The sequence below is a fragment of the Pleurodeles waltl genome, chromosome 9 (genome assembly GCF_031143425.1).
Source record: "Pleurodeles waltl isolate 20211129_DDA chromosome 9, aPleWal1.hap1.20221129, whole genome shotgun sequence".
NCBI classification, from domain to species: Eukaryota; Metazoa; Chordata; class Amphibia; order Caudata; family Salamandridae; genus Pleurodeles; species Pleurodeles waltl.
Genome location: NC_090448.1, coordinates 94,433,837 through 94,455,240, shown reverse-complemented (window position 1 = coordinate 94,455,240; position 21,404 = coordinate 94,433,837). Strand labels below are relative to the sequence as shown.

The 21,404-nt window shown below is 45.0% G+C and overlaps 1 protein-coding gene across 5 annotated transcripts in view; it reads left to right on the top strand.

Moving 5' to 3' along the window:
- Positions 1-21,404, top strand: part of ITPR1 (inositol 1,4,5-trisphosphate receptor type 1) — a 1,104,774-nt gene that overhangs the window by 247,165 nt on the left and 836,205 nt on the right. For all 5 annotated transcript variants that reach the window (XM_069206352.1, XM_069206351.1, XM_069206348.1 and 2 more), the window contains exons 5-6: positions 11,558-11,610; positions 11,646-11,679. In XM_069206352.1, the coding sequence (XP_069062453.1) occupies positions 11,558-11,610; positions 11,646-11,679 (87 nt within the window). The remainder of the gene's footprint in view (positions 1-11,557; positions 11,611-11,645; positions 11,680-21,404) is intronic.

Genomic DNA, 21,404 nt, shown 5'->3' with positions numbered 1-21,404 from the left:
TCGGGAGCAGCAGATGGCACTGATTAAGTTGAATCAATTTGTGCTTGGTCCCTGCTCCTTGAACGGGGTGTGAAAATGATGAGGCCTTCAGCGACAAATTACAAGGTTGTAAAGAAGTGACATGCAAGCCAACAAATGGCAAGTGACGGATGGGCTCTAAGCCCTTTTCTTACGGCAGCAGCATCTCACTACCGATGCGTATCTGCTAGCACATACTATTGCAGGCTCGACCCAAAAAAGAGGAATCCGAAAGTGAGTACAATGAATCAGTAAAATCAAAATGAGCAGAATTAATTTATTTGATGAAAGTGAAATAACATGAAAAATAGGTGTGGGGCAGATCCACAAACTACAGGCATACAAATGTCAAAACAAAAAATTATGCAGCCTTAAAACCAGGCAAAACTATGTAAGGGTAGGGTCTGCTCACCAGTCAGCACAGACCACAGAAGAATCCAACAATGGAGACTGACTTCAATTTTTAACGATGTGCTAGTGGGATTGGACTGAACCATCCTTACACATTAATTACACTTAAGCTTTGGATCTGTTTTAGTGACTCAGCTATCCTCCTGGAGCTGTGCTTCCTTGTCCAACAAAGTTCCTGTTAGACTGTGTCTACCATTGCATGTTCAGGTCTTATTTAGACTACTTTTATTCCCTAGTATAAATGTCCTTCTGTTGCATGTAACTCCAGGACCTGTGATGCAACCATGAGTACCTTAATTTGATGCATGATGCTCACAAATTGCCTCTGTAGCTACTAGTATCCCCCCCCCCCCTTTTGTGACCCTTTTGCTTCTTAAGTCTTTCAGTTCAATATCTCTAGAACACTTTACCCAATAGGTATTGTGAGCTAGCCATGCATGTTATTTGTTGGATTGCAAACACAGATGCTAGGCAAGCTTTCAAGTAATGGCCATGGCCTCTACCTGCTACTTTACCTCATTCCTCATCAACTCTGATGTTTAAGGGTCTTTAGTGGGTTTCTACACCATCAGATGTGGTGGGCAGACTTTTTGGAACACAACTTCTGTGCCCCAATAAAGATGAAACCTGGGGTATTTCATCAGCTTATGGAAGGTGACCTTTGCTCACAGTTTTAACAATCCATTATTTTGATAAAAGTACACAAATGTAAGGATTTGCTTGCCTTGACAGGGGTGTGGAATTTAATAAAATATCCACTTGTCCATGGGACAGGTTGCTTCATACATCTACTTTTCCTGTGGAAAAAAATCTACTTGTCCCTTTGCTGCCATGTAGTGCTGCAACAAATTCTGGCAACACTCATTATGTAAGAGCTCTGATAATAGCATCTCTGATTATGCCAGGGCTTATTCTATTGTAGGGCCTAAATACTAGCAATTCAAGCCCTACTATAGCACTTTCCTTATTTTGCTACCTCTCCACAGGTCTCCATTCTGGGGCCTAAGGAAGCAGTAAGCAATAGTTCCAGTGCTGGAATGCCCTCGAGTTTGTGCAAACCTGCTAACGTGCACGTTTTAAGGATTTTCACCAGCTCGCCTCTAATCTTTTCCCATACCAAGAAAGGTTGTAGATATGCTTCTGACAAGGGCCGAAGTAGAAGTTCTTCCAGGGTTGGGGAAAAAAGTGGCTGGCGGGAAAGTGAACTTGTAAATGCTCAGAATTTTGCATGAGCAAATGGACACATCCATATTTGCTCGTGCTAAAATACAGTTCACAAATATGTTCCAGGAATACGATTTCCTAGTCTATATATGTAAATTCTTGTGACTTCATGAAAGCCACTAATACAAAGACCTATGTACTATGGGTGCACTTTTGTGACTTTATTTAAGAATTGGGTCCCCTATTAGGTCTGGCGTTAACCAAGACATTTTGTTTTTATTCAAATTCTATTTCTTTTTCTATCCATCTATCGCCTGTCATTACTGTGAGTGATAGCATTCTGCTGTTCCTCAAGGAGCATGATGGCACAGAGTAGTTTTGTTTGGTGCCAGGAACTACTGTCAGTGTGTGCTTTTTGAGACCAAATTTGTTTAGCTTTTTGCCAATTTTTTACACTAGTGAGGGATTTACAGCTCCCACATTAAGTGTCACAAAAGCCATGTCAAAACAAAACACACATTGACAAAACCAAAAGACTAACTACCAATGTCTGAGCAGTTGGCTTTGCCAGTGATTGTTTTTTTACATGTTTCCCTTAACCTATTAGGGGCGGGCGTCGGCCACTGGCCGACGCCCACACACCCTCCCTGGTGCGGGTCACGACCAGTGGGCGACACCAGGAAGGGTATTAATAAATCCTCGGGTGCGTCACACCCGAGGATTTATTATTTTTTTTAATCTCCCCCCGGGAGACACGGAAGCTTCTGTGTCTCCCCCCGCCCCCGCACCCACCCCTTTGCACGCTGACGTTTCAAAGGTGTTTTCCCCATCAAAGCAGGAAGCAGCCTTGCGGCCGCTTACTGCTTTCATGGGGAAAACGGCCTTTTCCACGTTCGGGAAGGCCTCGTAAGAAAGGGGAGACTCTCCCCTTTCTTACGAGGCCTTCCTGAAAGTGTTTCCTGGCCCCCGGTCGCAGCTGTGCTGCGATCGGGGTCCAGGAAACACTTTCAGGTTTCCTGGCTCCCCCGATCGCAGCACAGCTGCGATCGGGGGGGCCAGGAAACACTTTGATAAGGCCTCGTAAGAAAGGGGAGAGTCTCCCCTTTCTTACGAGGCCTTCTGAAATTGTTTCCTGGCCCCCGATCGCAGCACAGCTGCGATCGGGGGCCAGGAAACACCACTAGACGCCAGGGATTTCACTTTAGGGGGGCGGCCCCCCCGGAAAACGCCCCCCCCCCCCCCGGCATAATTAAAAAAATAAAAAAAATAGGTAGGTGCCCCCTGGGGGGGGGGGGGGGGGGGGGTTCCACAAAAAAAAAAAAAAAAAATGAAATGACAGGGGGTCGCCCGTGGGCAGGGTGACCCCCTGTGGGGGCAATATTTTTTTTTAGATGTTGTAGGGTTTCCCTGGGGGCCATTTTGGCCCCCAAGGAAACCATACAACAACTAAAAAAAAAATAGATGTATATATAGATCTATATATATCTATGTAGATAGATATAGATATAGATATAGATATAGATATATATATAGAGGTAGATATAGATATAGATATATATATAGAGGTAGATCTATATCAAAGAGATTTATAAAGCGCGCTACTCACCTGTGAGGGTCTCAAGGCGCTGGGGGGGGGGGGGGGGGGGGGGTTACGGGGGGAGGGAAAGGGGCTGGGAGGTTCACTGTTCGAAAAGCCAGGTTTTGAGGCCCTTCCTGAAAAGAAGTAGGTTTTGGGTCTTGCGAAGGTGGGTTGTGAGGGCGTTCCAGGTTTTGGGTGCAAGGTAGGAGAAGGATCTGCCGCCGGTGGTGGTGTGTTTGATGCGGGGGACAGAGGCGAGAGAGAGGTCAGCTGAGCGGACGTTTCGTGTGGGGGTGTGGAAGGTGACTCTCGTTGAGGTAGGCAGGGCCTGTGTTGTGGAGTGATTTGTGTGCGAGGATGAGGATCTTGAAGGTGATCCTTTTGTCAATGGGGAGCCAGTGGAGGGATTTGAAATGTGGAGAGATGTGTTCGTGTCGGCGGAGGTCGAGGATGAGTCGTGCTGCTGAGTTCTGGATGCGTGTAGTTTGCGCTTGAGTTTTAGAGTGGTGCCGGCGTAGAGGGCGTTTCCGTAATCAAGCCTGCTGCTGATGAGTGCGTGAGTGACAGTTTTTCTGGTCTCTGTGGGGATGCATTTGAATGTTTTTCAGTATACGGAGTGTGTTGAAGCATGAGGAGGTAAGAGCGTTGATTTCTTGGGTCATCGAGAGGGAGGAGTCTAGGATGATGCTGAGGTTGCGTGCGTGGTTGGCGGGGGTGGGTGCAGGGCCTAGCGTGGTGGGCCACCATGAGGGGTCCCAGGTGTTTTTGTGTGGGCCAAAGAGGATTATTTCGGTTTTGCTTGAGTTGAGTTTCAGGTGGTTGGCTGTCATATATATATATATATCACTTTTGTCAATATGTGTGTGGTTTCCCTGGGGGGAAAAGGGTCCGACTTGTCTAGTGGCAGTTTTAGTGCCATAAAGAAGCGCAGAAGGTTTATATGCCTACTGCAAAGAGCAAATCTGTATTTTATGTAAATAGCTGAGTACATTAGTAAAGTCTATGGAGAGATGAAGGGCACTTTTGCTGGGTGGTAATGAGGGAATCCGAGGAGGAGGGAGTGGGAGCACCAATAATGATTGTTGGACTGGGCGCAGGAGGTGCTAAAAACTGTGACGAATGGTATGTGACAAGGTGTTTTTTGAGTGTCTTGAAAGTACGTGCTGATTGAGGGAAGAAGCGCAGGTAAGGTGGCCTCTACTGTTGCACGTATCTCACACACACCATCGATTTTGTGACTGTCTACGTAGGCTAGTGTTTTAGAGCAACAGTTTAGCCAATAGCAGAGATGGCATCTTGATGGATGACTGCTGCCTGCACTCGGGTTATAGAGGACCGCTCTGACATAGGATCAGATACTGAGACAGCATCTGAGGGATAGGACAATGGCGCAGACTCTGGGAGTGATTTTTCAGTCAGAGGAGTCCCATTCGATAACTCTTCTTCCAGTCCATTATGAGGGAGGTGATGAGGACAGTCCTGCTGTCCCTTCGCAAGCTGTTCGTGCAACTGGGTAATAGTGGGTTAGGCCAACCCAGAGAGCAGGTGAATGCGGCAACAAGCAGAGAGAGAATGCTCTCTTGGGAGCTCCCCAATTTAGTTCAGCCCCAAATTCCACCACCCAAATCATATTGTGGAGACATCAAAATTGTCTATGGCAAAACAAACTGGTTTTGTAAGGCAGGCACCTGTGTTTTTGGTCCTGGATTCGGCGGCCATATAGAGAAACACACTAAACCCAAACATTTCTGGAAACTAGACATTTGGGGGAGTCCACAGAGGTGTGACTTGTGTGGATTCCCCAAAGTTTTCTTACCCAGAATACCCTGCAAAGCTGAAATGTTGAGAAAAAAACTCAATTTTTCTCGCATTTCTGTCACACAAACTACAGGAATATGCTGGGATCCACAACATTCCTACCACCCAGTGACTCCTCACCTGTCCTGATAAAAACACTACCCCACTTGAGTGCCTACACCTAGTGCCTGTGTCAGGAATGGATCACCCCAGGGTCAACAGCTGCCTCACGTAAGGACCAACATTGACCGTTGTGTGATCTATCCTGTCGCAGGCACCAGGCCTAACCACACAAGTGAGGTATCATATTTATCGGGAGACTTGGGGGAACGTTGGGTGGAAGGAAATTTAGGGCTCCTCTCAGATTCCAGAACTTTCTGTCACCGAAATGTGAGGAAAACGTGTTATTTTAGCCACATTTTGAGTTTTGCAAAGGATTCTGGGTAACAGAACCTGGTCCGAGCCCTGCAAGTCACCCCTCCTTGGATTCCCCTAGGTCTCTAGTTTTCAGAAATGCACAGGTTTGGTAGGTTTCCCTAGGTGCCGGCTGAGCTAGAGGCCAAAATCTACAGGTAGGCACTTCGCAAAAAACACCTCTGTTTTATTCCAAAAATTTGGATGTGTCCACGTTGCGCTTTGGGGCGTTTCCTGTCGCAGACGCTAGGCCTACCCACACAAGTGAGGTATCATTTTTATCGGGAGACTTGGGGGAACATAGAATAGCAAAACAAGTGTTATTGCCCCTTATCTTTCTCTACATTTTTTCCTTCCAAATATAAGAGAGTGTGTAAAAAAGACGTCTATTTGAGAAATGCCCTGCAATTCACATGCTAGTATGGGCACCTCGGAATTCAGCGATGTGCAAATAACCACTGCTCCTCAAAACCTTATCTTGATCCCATTTTGGAAATGCAAAGGTTTTCTTGATACCTCTTTTTCACTCTTCATATTTCAGCAAATGAATTGCTGTATACCCAGGATAGAATGAAAACCAACTGCAGGGTGCAGCTCATTTATTGGCTCTGGGTACCTAGGGTTCTTGATGAACCTACAAGCCCTTTATATCCCCGCAACCAGTCCAGCAGACAAAACGGTATATTGCTTTCAGAAATCTGACATCGCAGGAAAAAGTTACAGAGTAAAACATAAAGAAAAATGGCTGTTGTTTTCAGCTCAGTTTCAATATTTTTTTATTTCAGCTGTTATTTTCTGTAGGAAAACCTTGTAGGATCTACACAAATGACCCCTTGCTGAATTCAGAATTTTGTCTAGTTTTCAGAAATGTTTAGCATTCCGGGATCCAGCATTGGTTTCACACCCATTCCTGTCACTAACTGGAAGGAGGCTGAAAGCACCAAATATAGTAAAAATGGGGTATGTCCCAGTAAAATGCCAAATTTGTGTTGAAAAATGTGGTTTTCTGATTCAAGTCTGCCCGTTCCTGAAAGGAGGGACGATAGTGATTTCAGCACCAGAAACCCTTTGTTGATGGCATTTTCAGGGAAAAAACCACAAGCCTTCTTCGGCAGCCCTTTTTTCCCATTTTTTTGAAAAAAATAAAATAAAATTCACTGTATTTTGGCTATTTTCTTGGTCTCCTCCAGGGGAAACCACAAACTCTGGGTACCATTAGAATCCCTAGGATGTTGGGAAAAAAAGGACGCAAATTTGGCGTGGTTAGCTTATGTGGACAAAAAGTTATGAAGCCCTAAGCGCGAACTACCCCAAATAGCCAAAAAAGGGCTCAGCACTGGGGGGGAAAAGGCCCAGCAGCTAAGGGGTTAATCTAGTTGAAAATGATTAGTTTGATTTTTCTGTTATGATTATTTTCTGGAAATATCAGGATAATCAACAGTATACTAAATGAAACCTAAATTTCAGTCATTTAGAAAAAATAAATCCTACTTGCATTGTTTTCTGAACATTTTATTTTGAAAGCAAATAATCATTTATTTTGCTTACAAGCTTCTGCAAACATTTGCATCTACTGAGAACATTCCGGGAGTATTATACGTAGCCTCATATTGTTAAACCTTTCAAATGTGTGTACTGGAACCACTGTCAGTAATGTAGTGGACCATACAACATTTAGATTGCTCACCCTAATAATACAGGATTTGCATTAATGAACCATATATATATATATATATATATATATATATATATATATATATATATATATATATATATATATATACACACACATACACATACACATACATACACAAACGTTCGAACAGCATTAACATATGGACACAAATATTAGCTCAACTGCAGACAGTTCCCTTCCCTGTAAGGGGGAAGATCCAAAGGGTTTGTACTGCAGGGGGTTGGGCCTACTTGTCCCAAGCACAAAATAACTTCAGTCAGTATCCCAGAAGTTGGTACATTACAGGTTAGGATTTCAGTCCCTTTACATTTTAGTGCTTACAAGTAAGATTTTTAAAACGAAACATTCAATATAGATGTGTATATAATGTACATTTTTATTTTTGTCACCTGTAATTAATGCTTTTATCACTTTAATTTTAATAACTGAAAATATTAAAGCTATATTACATTTCAGTATTTTTAGTAAATTTTTATTAAGCTGTTTTAAATTTTTATGAAACCACTGGCAATCGTTTTAAGTATTTTTTTTAATTTCGATTTTTTTTTTTAGAAATTCCTACATAAATGTGTACATTTTTCCTTTTTTTTTTTTGCTTATAAATGACATTCAGTACTAAGGAGTAGAAAGGGTTTAGGGATGCTTAGCATTAAACGGTAATAAGGGGTTTTTGATTCAGGGATAACAAGTTAGGGTTCACGGATGAGTGGTAAAAGGACTTTATGGTTCTGGAATTGATAGTTTTAAGGGACAGGGATGGATAGTGTATAAGGGTAGTTATTGGTTGTTGGGGTTTAGGGATGAATAGTATTTATTTTATAATTAATTTGTGATTGCCCTTAATATATTAGGAAAAAATAATGTTATAAAATTAATTTAAGATTAATTATGCAAATACTTACATTTTAATAGATATCAAACCTATATGTATGTTTATTTATACATCCCATATATGTATGTACAGGTGTGCATACATGTTTGTGTGAGTATTTATGTATGTGTGCCTATAATCTCTGCTTACTCCTGAAGTATCCATGAAAGTGAAACATTATCGTGTAATCAAATTGATTATCGTGTAATCAAATTGATTATCGTGATGTAATGTTCCCCAGTGTTAAAAAAAAAAAAAAAAAAAAAAAATTGAATCCAGAACTGACATTTTTATGTGGAAGGAGCAACAATTATGAAGACCTTAATTGACTTCGCAATTTGTCCGCTCCTGTTCTCATCCCACATTCCCATTTGGCTTGCTTTGCTTGGTGGCCATACACACTAACCAAGAGGCTGTTCTGAAATGGTGCTTAAATATGGTTTCATCCATTTCAAGGCCACACCCTCGTACTTAGAGTGAGAGCAAGGCTGTGACGACTTTGCTCAGCGTGTGAGTTTATAAAACATCCATGCCTCGAAAGGCAGATGCCACTTGTAGGGAAATGCCTCCCTTGGCATGGTTACCCCCTAACTTTTTGCCTTTTCTTGATGCCAGTTATGGCTGAAAGTGTGCTGGGATCCTGCTAACCAGGCCCCAGCACCAGTGTTCTTTCCCTAAACTGTACCGTTGTTCCCACAATTGGCACAACCCTGACACACAAATAAGTCCCTTGTAACTGGTACCAAGGGCCCTGTGGCCAGGGAAGGTCTGTAAGGGCTGCAGCATGTATTAAGCCACCCTGGGGACCCCTCACTCAGCACATGCACACTGCCTCACAGCTTGTGTGTGCTGGTGGGGAGAAAATGACTAAGTCGACATGGCACTTCCCTCAGAGTGCCATGCCTTCAACCCACTGCCTGTGGCATAGGTACGTCACCCCTCTAGCAGGCCTTACAGCCCTAAGGCAGGGTGCACTATACTGCATGAGCACTATGCCCCTACAGTGTCTAAGCCAAGCCTTTGACATTGTAAGTGCAGGGTAGCCATACAGAGTATATGGTCTGGGAATTTGTCAAACACTAACTCCACAGTCCAATAATGGCTACACTGAAATCTGGGAAGTTTGGTATCAAACTTCTCAGCACAATAAATCCATACTGATGCCAGTGTGGGATATATTGAAAAATGCACACAAAGGGCATCGTAGAGGTTCCCCTGTATACCATTCCAATTCCTAGTGTTAGGCTGACCAGTTAGTGCCAGCCTTCCACTACCAGACTAGTTTCTGGCCACATGGGTGAGTGCCTTTGTCACTCTGTGGCCAGGAACAAAGCCTGCACTGGGTGGAGGTGCTTCTCACCTCCCCCTGCAGGAACTGTAACACCTGGCGCTGAGCCTCAAAGGCTCATGCCTGTTACAGCGCCCCAGGGCATCCCAGCTAGTGGAGATGCCCACCCCTTCAGACACAACCCCTACTTTTGGCAGCAAGTCCGGAGGAGATAATGAGAAAAACAAGGAGGAGTCACCCACCAGTCAGGATAGCTCCTAAGGTGCCCTCAGCTGAGGTGACCCCTGCCTTGAGAAATCCTCCATCTTGAGTTTGGAGGATTCCCCCAATAGGGATGTGCCCCCCTCACCTCAGGGAGGAGGCACAAAGAGGGTGTAGCCACCCTCCAGGACAGTAGCCATTGGCTGCATCCCCCCAGACCGAAACACACCCCTAAATTCAGTATTTAGGGGCGACCCTGAACCCAGGAAGTCAGATTCCTACGACGACTGCTGACCTGAAAGCCCTGCAGAGACGTCTGAGACGACAACTGACCTGGCCCCAGCCCTACCTGCCTGTCTCCAGACTCAAAGAACCTGCACAGCAACATATCCAGCGGGACCAGTGACCTCTGAGGACTGACATGCACCTAAAGGACCAAGAATCTCTCGAGGAGAGAGGCTCAGTCCAGAAACAGCAACAAAACAGCAACTTTAAAGAGACTCACTTCCTGCCAGAAGCGTGAGTCTTCCCACTCAGCACCCGATGCCCCTGGCTCAGGTTTGGAGAAACCAACACCGCAGAGAGGGCTCCCAGGTGACTCCAACGACGTGGACACCCTGAGCCAACCTCCCTACACACCCACAGCGACACCTGCATAGAGGATCCAGAGGCTCCCCCTGAGCTCAACTGCCTGGTAACAAAGGAACCTGACTGGACCAAGCACTGCACCCGCAGCCCGCAGTACTGAGAGGGACTACCTACCAGTGCAGGAGTGACCAGCAGTGGCCCTCATCCTAGCCCAGTCGGTGGCTGGCCCCAGAAGCCCCCCTGTGCCCTGCCTGCATTGCCAGAGTGACCCCTGGGTCCCTCCATTGATTTCTACAGCAAACAACATCTACTTTGCACACTGCACCCGACCGTCCCTGTGCTGCTGAGGGTGTGTTTTTTTTTTTCTGTGCTTGTGTGGGTCTTCCACTCCCCCCCCCCCCCCCCCCCTGCCCCACCACCCCACCCAAGGTGCTCCACAAAACCCGCCTGGTCTGCTCCCCGAGGACGCAGGTACTTACCTGCTAGCAGACTGGAACCGGAGCACCCCTTTCCTCCATAAGTGCCTGTGTGTTTTGGGCCCTCCTTTGACCTCTGCAACCGACTTGCCCTGTGTTGCTGGTGCTGTGGCTTTGGGGTTGCCTTGAACCTCCAACGGTGGACTGCGTATGCCCAGGAGACTGACTTTGTAAGTGCTTTATTTACCTGAAAAACTAACCAATACTTACCTCCCCCAGGAACTGTTGATTTTTGCACTGTGTCCACTTGTAAAATTGCTATTTGCCATTTTAACCAAACTCTGTGTACTACTGTTTTAAATCAAAGTTCTCTACTTACCTGTGTGAAGTACCTTGCATTTTATGTACTTACCTCAAATTTGAATTTTGTGGTTCTAAAATAAAGAAAATATATTTTTCTATATAAAAACGATTGGCCTGGAGTTAAGTCTTTGAGTGTGTTTCTCATTTATTGCCTGTGTGTGTGTACAACAAATGCTTAACACTACCCTCTGATAAGCCTAGTGCTCGACCACACTAGCACAAAATGGAGCATTATTATCTATTATTGCCACTATCTTACCTCTAAGGGGAACCCTTGGACTCTGTGCATACTATCTCTCACTTTGAGATAGTATATACAGAGCCAACTTCCTACACCACTCGATCTTAACACTTAGTTGTTTGTAGGTATGCTAAATCCTCATGCGATCCTCGTGAGCCGCTGCATTTCTGTGAAGTAGGAGTGGATCAAGAGTAGATAACACTAAGATGCAGGAATATGCAAGCTGACATTGCCATCGATTTATGAGGCCTTGTATGCAGTGAAAGAGTAAAGTAATTCTCGAGTCATCTAGCGAATACCACTTTGATTTAAAAGGTTTTATTACTGACGCAATCACTATGTGGAAAAATTGTACGCAGCCTATAGATAGTTATAGATGCAAGCTTCATCACGTCTGCTACAACAAAGCAGCTCTTTTCAGTGTATGCAGTGTAAAGCGAATTAACTAGAAACCGGTCGAGCCATCTAACTGTTTTAATTCTTACACTTAATTTTAATTTTCTTCCATAGCATGCAGCTGATCTCGAAAAGAAGCAGAACGAAACAGAAAACCGCAAGCTGTTAAGAAGCAGAACGAAACAGAAAACCGCAAGCTGTTGGGCACGGTGATCCAGTATGGCAACGTTATTCAGGTGGGTCTCCTGGTGGTCCAGCTTGTGTTCAGGTGGACAACTTGGATATTCTTGTGCCATGATCTAGATGATTTAAACATGTCCTGGCAGTGCTATGGTTTTGGCTGGCTACTTTGGCCCAGGCGTCTCTGGCTTACAGATTGTCATCACTCCAGCTTTGTCTCCAAGACTTAATAGGCGATGCAGCCAAACTTTGATGGCTTACTTTCTAAAGAAATCCACATAGAAGCCTGCCTCGAGCCACCCTAAAAGTAAGAGCAGCCTCTGCTTTCTTATGCATTTGCAGTGTTCAAGGAAAAACATACTTAAAAATGTAAGAAAACTATTTAGGCCAGAAGATAAGACTAGTAAAAAGGCATTTCAAAATGGGGATTCTGTGATCAGCCCTCATGATTATAAAAATGTTACTAGACCTGCAAGTCTAACGACTTAAATAATCTACTCAACCTAAACCATAAACTGGTTTCAAATTATGTAATCATAGGCACATTTTTAATTCCTGGAGCCTCCTTTTTCTTCATTATCATATTTGATAGCACCTTTAAATGTTAGTACAGCATGCCCACTGTAAAAAAAAAAAAGAAAATAAAAACCCAAAAAACTCTTGTTTAATAGACTAAATTTTTGCTCCATGTATAAAAATCTAGCCGCATATAGGATACACATGACACCGGACTTGCCTCTTAGTCTGGGCCACTGGGATTTTGCGATTGTGGAGCCGCATATATATTTCCTGCGTTTGCTACAAAATCCAGGTTTTAACTAAATTGTTTGTAGTTCAAGCTGTTCAAAAGCTGCTAAATATGTACCTACAAGTGTTACTGCACAGTGGAAAGCCCTTTGCAAAGCTGGACTTTTCCCCTTTTTGTTGTTATTGCTATGTTTGGTTAAGTTGGTACTAATGAGGTGCACCCAATGTCCAGAGAGTTAGCAAGTTTAAAAATGACAAAATATTGAAATATTGCCAACTGTGCTGCATTTTGCTGTATAATTTGCCTTATCTTGACACATAATTTATTCAACCCTGCAGCATAACTTGGACCTTTCCTGCATAATTTCAGTGGCCGTACTCTGCATTAACAATCAACCTGCACCCCCTGATAATACCACCAACTGCTTTAGCTTTTCCTTGGCCGCACATTAGCAACACAGAAGGATGATGGACGGAGTGCTGAAACTTTTCAGACACTCAATCCGCAGTCACAGATCTGGGTTTAATCCATCCTTTTGCTCACCATGCCACCCCAGTTTGGACCTAGCCATATGCAAATCAGTCTTGACACTGTTCCCTATGGGTCCAGTCCATTGTGAACTGCCAGGCCAGGTCCTACAGGGTACCTGGTCCAGACCCAGCACAGGGGCTCCTCTGAATAGGACAATCGCCGCTGACAACCCTAAATTCCTGTCCCAACACCCTACGCCGGAGAGCCTTCTCATCCAGGCTTCTTCCTCATCTGGTGCATTCCCATGTGCCCCTCCGGATCGGGAATCAGACTGGATCAGTTTGGGAAGATGTTTTCTTTCTCTAGTCTGGCATTGCAAGCCATGAACACTGCTTGCCTCTTGAGCTGCTACACCCATTACTTATGGGCTATGGTCATGCAGGTGCTGCCGCAGATCCTGGAGGAGGCCCGGGCCATCTTCTCCCAAGCTGTTGCTGATGGCAGGGATGCGGCCAAGTTCACGATACATTGCAGTCTAAACACGACCGACTCACTGGGCAGACCAGTTGCGTTGATGTTGGCCTTGCAGCACCACGCCTGGTTGAGGACATCTGGCTTTTTAGGAAATGTCCAACAGTCTCATGTACCCGCTCTTCGATGGCACCCATCTCTTCATAGACAAAGTGGACTCTGCGCTCGAGCGTTTCAAGAAGTCCTGGGCTAGGGCTTGGTCCCATGGTCTCTCAGCAGCCACTCCCCCAGCGCAGTCCACTTTCCATCCCTTTTGTGCTCACAGAAGGGGCTCCCTTCCGCATCCTTTCTCTGCCGGCCACCGAGCAGCACATGCTGTGCAGCCTGTGCATGGTCGTGGACATAGAATCTCATGGGTCAGGGAATCAGAGGTCTGCCCAGTCCACCAGTGCCCTGCTGAAGACTCCAAACCCTCCTAGTCAGTCGCAACATCCCAGACCTGTTGAAGGCAGGATCTGCCACAACCTGCCCCACTGGGAATCTTCAGGACAGACAGGTGGGTTTTGCAAATAGTCCAAAGGGGTTACTCCCTCCCCTTCAAGACTACACCTGCCCATGCCTGTCTTACGACCGCTTACCAGATGATCATTTGGCACTTCTCAGCTATGAAGTCGCAGCTCTTTTGGCCAAGGGAGCCATAGAGAGGGTCTCTGCTTCAGAAGTAGGTTGTGGTTTTTATTCCGCTTTCCTTCTGGTGCCCAAGAAGGCCAAGGGCCTTTGCCCTATCTGAGACCTCTGGGCCCTCAATCTCTTGCTAAGGAAGGAGAAGTTCAAAATGCTCACCCTGGCTCAGGTCCTGTCTGCCTTAAACCCTGTTGACAGGATGGTAGCATTGGACTTGCAAGGCACCTACTTCAATATATCCATCCTGCCCGCCCAGACGCTACTTGCAATTCGTGGTAGGACATAAGCACTTATATTTTACTGTGCTACCCTACGGCCTTACCAACTCCCCCTCGGGTGTTCATGAAAGTGATAGGAGTGGTAGTAGCTCATCTACACGGTTTAGGGGTTTCAGTCTTCCCCTACCTCTGACTGCAGCAGGCATGCTCGCCTTCAAAAGCAAAACTGTCGTCTCCCACCTTCAGTCTACAGCGAACTGTCCGCATTCGCTGGGTTTCACTATAAACGTACCAAAGTCACACCCGACTCACTCTCAGATGCTCCCCTTCATCGGAGCTGTAGTGGACACTGTGCAGTTCTGGCCTTAACCTCCTGAAAAGCGAGTCCAGAATATTCAGACTGCGATCCCGATGTTTCAGCCTCTATCCTGGATTTCGGTGAGAATGACTCCGAGACTGCTAGGCCTCATGGCCTCCTGCATCCCGTTATAGATACATGCCCGATGGTGTATGTGGGTTCTGCAGTGGGATCTGAAGTTCCAGTGGGCGCTGCTTCAGGGAAACCTCTCTGACCTGCCCCAGATCTTGGATGGAACTGCGCAAGATCTGCAGTGGTGGCTTTCGAATTGGGATTGGGTCAACTGCAGATCCCTCCTCCTTCTCCAGCCGGATCGCACAGTAGTGACAGAGCACTCCTGGGATGGAGGGGCCACATGTGAGAAGCGGAAATCAGAGGTCTCTTGTCTCGGCGGAATCTGGACTATCCATAAATATTTTGGAGCTCGGTTGATCAGGCTTGAATTAAAAGCATTCCTTCCCTCTACCAAACGGAAAGTGGTGCAGGTGTTCACGTATAACACCACCACCATGCAGTACTGCAACAAGCAGGACAGCGTGAGGTCATGGACCCTTTGTCAAGAGGCTTTGTGTCGCTGAACATGGCTGGAACCCTGTTGGTTCAACATCTGGCAGGCTCTATGAACGCCAGAGCAGACAAACTCAGTTGTTGATGCATAGCTGATCACTAATGGTGTCTCCATCCGGAGGCGGTGCAGGGTCTCTTTTAGCTGTGGGGAGAGCCTTGGTTAGATCTGTTCACCTCCATAGAGAACGCGCAATGTTAGCTGATTTGCGCATTGGAGTTTCCAAGAGGGCACTCGCTCGGCAATGCTTTTTGTCTCGAGTGGACCTCAGGCCTCCTTTTAAGCCTTCCCGCCAGTACCACTTCTGCCCAGAGTTCTGAAGAACAATAAGAGCGGGCCCAAGTAATCCTTGTGGCTCTGGACTGGGCATGAAGAGTATGGTATCCCGAGCTCCTGAGCATGGCCACAGATCCTCCAATCATCCTGCCCCTTCGCAAGGATCTTCTGTCACAGCAGCAGCGGACGGTTCTCCATCTGAAGCTGTCTAGTCTGTGCCACCTTGCATGGAGATTGAGCAGCAGCAGTTGACAGCTTTTGACCTTCTGCCCGAAGTCTTTAATGTTATCTTGGAAGCCAGGCATCCCTCCACCAGAACAGTATACGCCTGTCATTGGCACAAATTTGTGGCCTGGTGTACCAACAAGTCTGATCTCTTTTCTTCACCTTTGTCAGAGGTCCAATTGTTCATCATCTCTTGCTCAGCAGGGTTCTAATTTGGGCACCCTTAAAGGCTGCTTATCTGCCATCACGACCGTTCTTAGTTTGCCAGATCAACCTTCTTTATTCAAGGCTCCCATTGTTGGAAGGTTCCTTAAGGGACTCACCCATTTGTTCCCATCTACCCCGTTCAGAAAGCGCCAGTGGTATTTGAACCTGGTCCTTACCTACCTTATATGTGCCACTTTTGAGCCACTCCATAATGGTTCCTTACAGCTCTCCCACACTAAAAACTGCTTTCCTGATTGCTGTCACCTCTGCTTGCAGAGTGAGTGAGCTTCAAGCTTTCTTCAAAGCCACATGGTTCTTCATACCAGGGCCTCCTTCCTTCCTAAGGTTAAGCCTTTTCATTTAGGCTAATACATCACTTTACCTACTTTTTATGCACCCTCACACCCCTCTCATGAAGAGGTTCCGCCGTCTGGATCCAAAAAGAGCGTTGGTGTTCTACCTGAATTGTAACAAAGATTTCCGGGTGGACAATCAACTTTTTGTAGGATATGTGGGTGCAAAGAAAGGGCAGGTGGTGCAGAAGCGAACCATCTTGCAATGGGTGGTGCTTGGCATCAAAATGTGCTATGCTTTGGCAAAGAAACAAACCCCTGAGTGCTTGCTTGCTCACTCCACCAGAGCAGCTGCTGCCACCACAGCGTTAGCATGGGAAGTTCCAGTCCTTGACATCTGCCTGGCAGCGATGTGTACATCCCTTCACACATTGATACAACATGACTTCCTGGAAAGTCTGGTCTGCAGAGACAGCTACTTTGGCTGTTCGGTCCTTCAGGACTTTCTAATAGGATCTTGGTTCGTAGCCCACTGCCGGGGATGGTATTGCTTGGGTATCTATTCTAAGGTAAGGAGTCTGCAAATAGAAGTCAGTAATGATTTATCTAGTAGAGACAGATTCTAGTTGCAGATTCCTTACTGACCTGCCCATCCTCCCCGCACTAACTGATTTCTAGGGAGAGGGATTCCCTTTTCAGGACCCTAGTTCTGGCGCACCATTCTCAGTGTTCTGTATGGCTCTGTGCTACTGGTGTGGCAAGTCGTGAAAAGAAACTGACATCAGTGGAGCAAGGTGGCGCCTATATACGACCTCACTCATCACTGCAACTACGATGCCAACGACTGATGTGGAGTCAGCCGACACCATTTTACGGCACGCCAGGGTACTGCTTGAAGAAAAATATCCAGATCCAGTCTGAAGCCTGGGGGAGATTGTAAGGTAAGGAATCTGCAACTAGAATGTCTATACCAGATAAATCAATATCGAAGGTAAGTAACTTGTTCTTTATAGTACAGCAATTGTATGCCTTGCTATTAGTCACAGATACCTTGCATATTACTCCTACATCAGAGCAGCTGTCGGAGGAACATTTGTCCATATAGCAGCAGGAGGCCAAGGCTCTTGGAACATGGAGCCATAGACTGAAATAGGAACTGTTACTCATGTGATTTCCTGGGACTGAAGGATGACAATGTCCTTTGTCCTACTTTGAGTCTTTCCCCATCACTTTTTCTGGAAAAGGACAAATTCAAGAATCTCACATTGGCCCTGGTTCTCTCTGCTGTTGATCCAGAAGACAGGACAGTAGCACTGGACCTCTCCTTCAAGATGGTGACTGACATTCCTGTCAGGCATTACCTGCGGTTCAAGGTTGGATAGGAGCATTTTCAGGTTGCCTTGCTATCTTTGGCCTTAGCAGTGCCCCTTTGGTGTTCCCCAAAGTGCTGGTGGCTGTGAACATCTTTGGAGGTTGGGGATTCCAGTCTTCCACTACATCGATAAATAGCTGCCAACGATGGGCTTGTCATATCGAGACAATTGCAAATCTCCTGACAATTTTGTGATTGTTAAATGTGCCAATATCACCCAACTACTTTACAGAAGTTCTTTCTCTGGAGCCATACTAGATCTAGTGCAGTTTTGAGCCTTCAGTTCAACTAATGAGTCCAGGTCATTCAGTCTAAGATACTGAGGTTTCAGCCTCAGTTGTGTTTCACTGAAAGTGGCTCTCAGATGGCTTAGCCTCCTGCAACCTATTTGTCAGCTACCCCAGGTGGCACATGTAGACTCTGTAGTGGAACCTGAAGTCTCAGTGGGCTCAACGCCAAGAGAACCTGTCCAATTCCATCCAGGCTTCAGACTGCACAAGGCCAACAGTAGTAATTGCTTGACTGTCTGAACCGGCAGCAGGCCCTTCTCCCTACCCCACCTGACCTGATTGTGGTAATGGATGCATCACTGTTGGGGACCAGCTGAGAGAGGTAGACATCAGAGGACTTTGGTCTCTGGCAGAGACCTGCCTCCACATTAATCTGTTGGAGTTTCAAGCCATTGGCTTGGGATTGAATACCTTCCTATCATCTGTTCAAGGTAGTCTGGACCAGGTCCTCATAGACAAAATCAGTGACAAGTGGTACTGTAACAAGCAAGGTAGAATGGTGTCTTGGTGCCTATGCGAGGGGGCCCTTCAGCCTCTGGAACTTGCTGAGTTTGCAGGGTATCTCATTTATTTTTTTAAACCTGCCTGGATCTTTAAATTCCAGTGAGGGTTAACACTGCCAGCAATTTCTAGAGGATTACGAATGGCAGCTGCACCTGGAGACTGCACAGAGCATCTTCCAGCAGTGGTGAGAACCTTTGCTCGATCTGTTTGCCCTACCAAAAACATGCAACATCAACACTTTCTGTGTGCTGGTGTTCGCAAATTGCCTTTCTCAAATGCTGTTTCCTAGTGTGGGGCCCTGGAATTACATATGCCATCTCACCTCTGCTTCTCCTCCCATAGTTTTTAAGATCAGGAACTCCTGGGCCCAAGTCATCCTAGAGGCTCTGGTTTGGGCACGTGAGTACGCAGAATTTCTGTGACCAACTTTCCTTCAATCAGGTTGCTGCTTCAAGAAGATTTCCTGATGCAGCAGTGGAGGAGGCCTGCACCAGAACCTGCAGAATCTACACTTGCATGTGTGGACATTGAGCACTGACATCTAGCTGCCCTTCCCCTCTCTTCCCTAAATAGGATAGGTCATTCTAGAAGCCAGGCGTCCATCTGTGAAACTGTACACTGGATGCAGAGAAGTTTTTTTCTGGTGTAATTCTTGTCATGCAGACCAGTTATAGGCAAAATGGTCAGATGTTTTTCTTTTGGGCTGTTTTTAGCCCAGCAATGACTTGATGTGGGCACTGTAAAGCTTAATTGCTGGCCCTTTCAGATTATTTTTTCATTTATCAGACCTACCGTACTTCATGCACTCACTTGTTGTGATGGTTTTTCTTAAAGATTTTGTTCATATGATTACACCTGCTAGCGTGCCTGGTCCTTAGTAAGTAAACTTACAAGGGAACGCGCAAAGGCTGATGGACCTTTTTGAATCGCATGGAGTATCCTAGCTATGTAGTAATAGATGAACATCTATTATCAATGAAATCAATAACCACTAAGAATCTTTGAACGTGAGACAATATATCAACATTTCATGAATAACCACAACTCAGAATACGTTGTAACTATTTTATTTCCCTATTAGTTACAATACTAAGTCATAAGGTTAATTCAAACTTTATTCAGTCAGCTCAGAATTAGTTCATTAATGACCACCAATAACATAATCTAATCAAGACTTGAGAAAACTTATGCTCGAATGCTTCAGCATAAGCCAACAAAGATGATTATTATAGCATTAATAGCAGAGTTCAGCAATCAGTTTGTCAATCATTTGTCACGGTCAGTGTCACCCAAGGAAACCTTACCTAACTAAGATTAGCATGTGGGACTTAAAGCAAAAACAATTTAGAACACGAATTCAGAAAACATCTAGCTAAAAGGAAAACTTATTCAAACAGCGCAGTTGGTACCTAGAAAGAAAGGCACAAAAAGTTAATTCACATAGTCATAGCTACCTATCCACAAAATGGATCAGCAACAAAGTCAGTCTTCATCTTCAGGTCACTTCAGGTCATCAATCGATCAGCAACGCATCAGGTTCTCAAGAGTATGAACCCAAAGACAGAATCTCGAATCGCATCTTCCGACATCTAATTTCTGCATCAGTTCTCCCCTCGTATCTAAAGTTTTTGCCCTTTGTCATGACATTTTTATTAAGGTTTTCAAGTCCATCCCCCTAATTCCTATTTGGTCAGTCAGTCACCAGTTATTACCCTAACCGATAACTTTAATTTTACAAATCAATGAATTCTAATATTACGCCGTTCTCAGTTCATTGATTGGTTTACTGTACGATGTCCTCATCATCCGGCTCGTCATGTATCGAAAATGTTGCATCTTCTCAAGTCAGTGCTTCTATTGTTCAAGTCCTGGGAAAGTATATCGAGTCTGTCTTACACCACAATTGTTACATACTCTAGTCCCTCATATCCTGTTCGGTAAATTTGAGAAAATTCTAGCTAAGCAGATTCTATTAACATACGCAGTTCATGGACAGTTCAATGCACCAGCTTTTCTGTAGTGTGCTAGAAATTCAGCTTATGCATGAGGCCTAACAACTAGGCCACAACTTCGGCTAAGTTAACACTACAATATAATGCACAACATGGGTTATGCATCTCTGACATACTACTACATTATTTTTATACATTTTCGTTATTTTGTGCATTTTTAATCATTTTAGTACAAATTCGTATAAACTGGCCGTCACTCTCTGTGGGCACATTTTGAAACATGCACATTAATTTCTCTGCGTTTAATTTTCTTGTTAATGAAAATGCATAGACATTCACTAATAATTTCTAATTAGCATATATGCTTCAACACACCCAAGCCTTCTGTGATTCTGCAGTGGAACCTTAATTTGGTTCTCAAATTTTCTTGTCCTCCATTTGAGCTCATGCACACCTGTCCTGTGCATCTGACTGTCAAAGCAGTGTTCTAGCAGTAACCTAAGCTCATCATAAGTAAGCTTCAATCTTCATCTGCTCATACACCGCCTTCTTCCTAGGACAAACTGGTGTTGCGGAAACATGGCTGTGTTCTTGCCGAAGGTTGTGGCTCCTTTCATATTGCACAGTCCATCACTCTTTGGCATTCTTTGATCCACCTCACTCTTTGAATGAAGGGGAGAGGCCCCACCAGTTTGACCTCAAAACAGCTTTGAGTTATTACATTGACAGTGCTAACGTGTCCCTTTCTGGTTATTTTACTCTCTCTGGGACTCGTTTTAGGCCAATGAATCTTTTGACCCTAATTGAAGACACCTTAGGACGAGATAACGGATCTACATGTCAATCAACAAGTCAATACGATCATCAATTAGACTCAGAAACCACCATGACCTTTCTGTCATGAATAACCACTCCAGTTTAGTACGATTTTGTGATGTTTAGTCCCTATTGATTACAATTCTACTAGCAAGTTTATTAGTCTCAAAACCATGAAGCACATTAGCATTGTCATAATATGGCAACTCGAATAAGATTTCATCAAAGCAAAGATCACAAAGATTAGAACATAGCACGTCAACATAGGTTAACCTTAGCAGAGTATCATTAGCGCATTATTCAACAAAACATTGAACCAGTCATTTGTCCA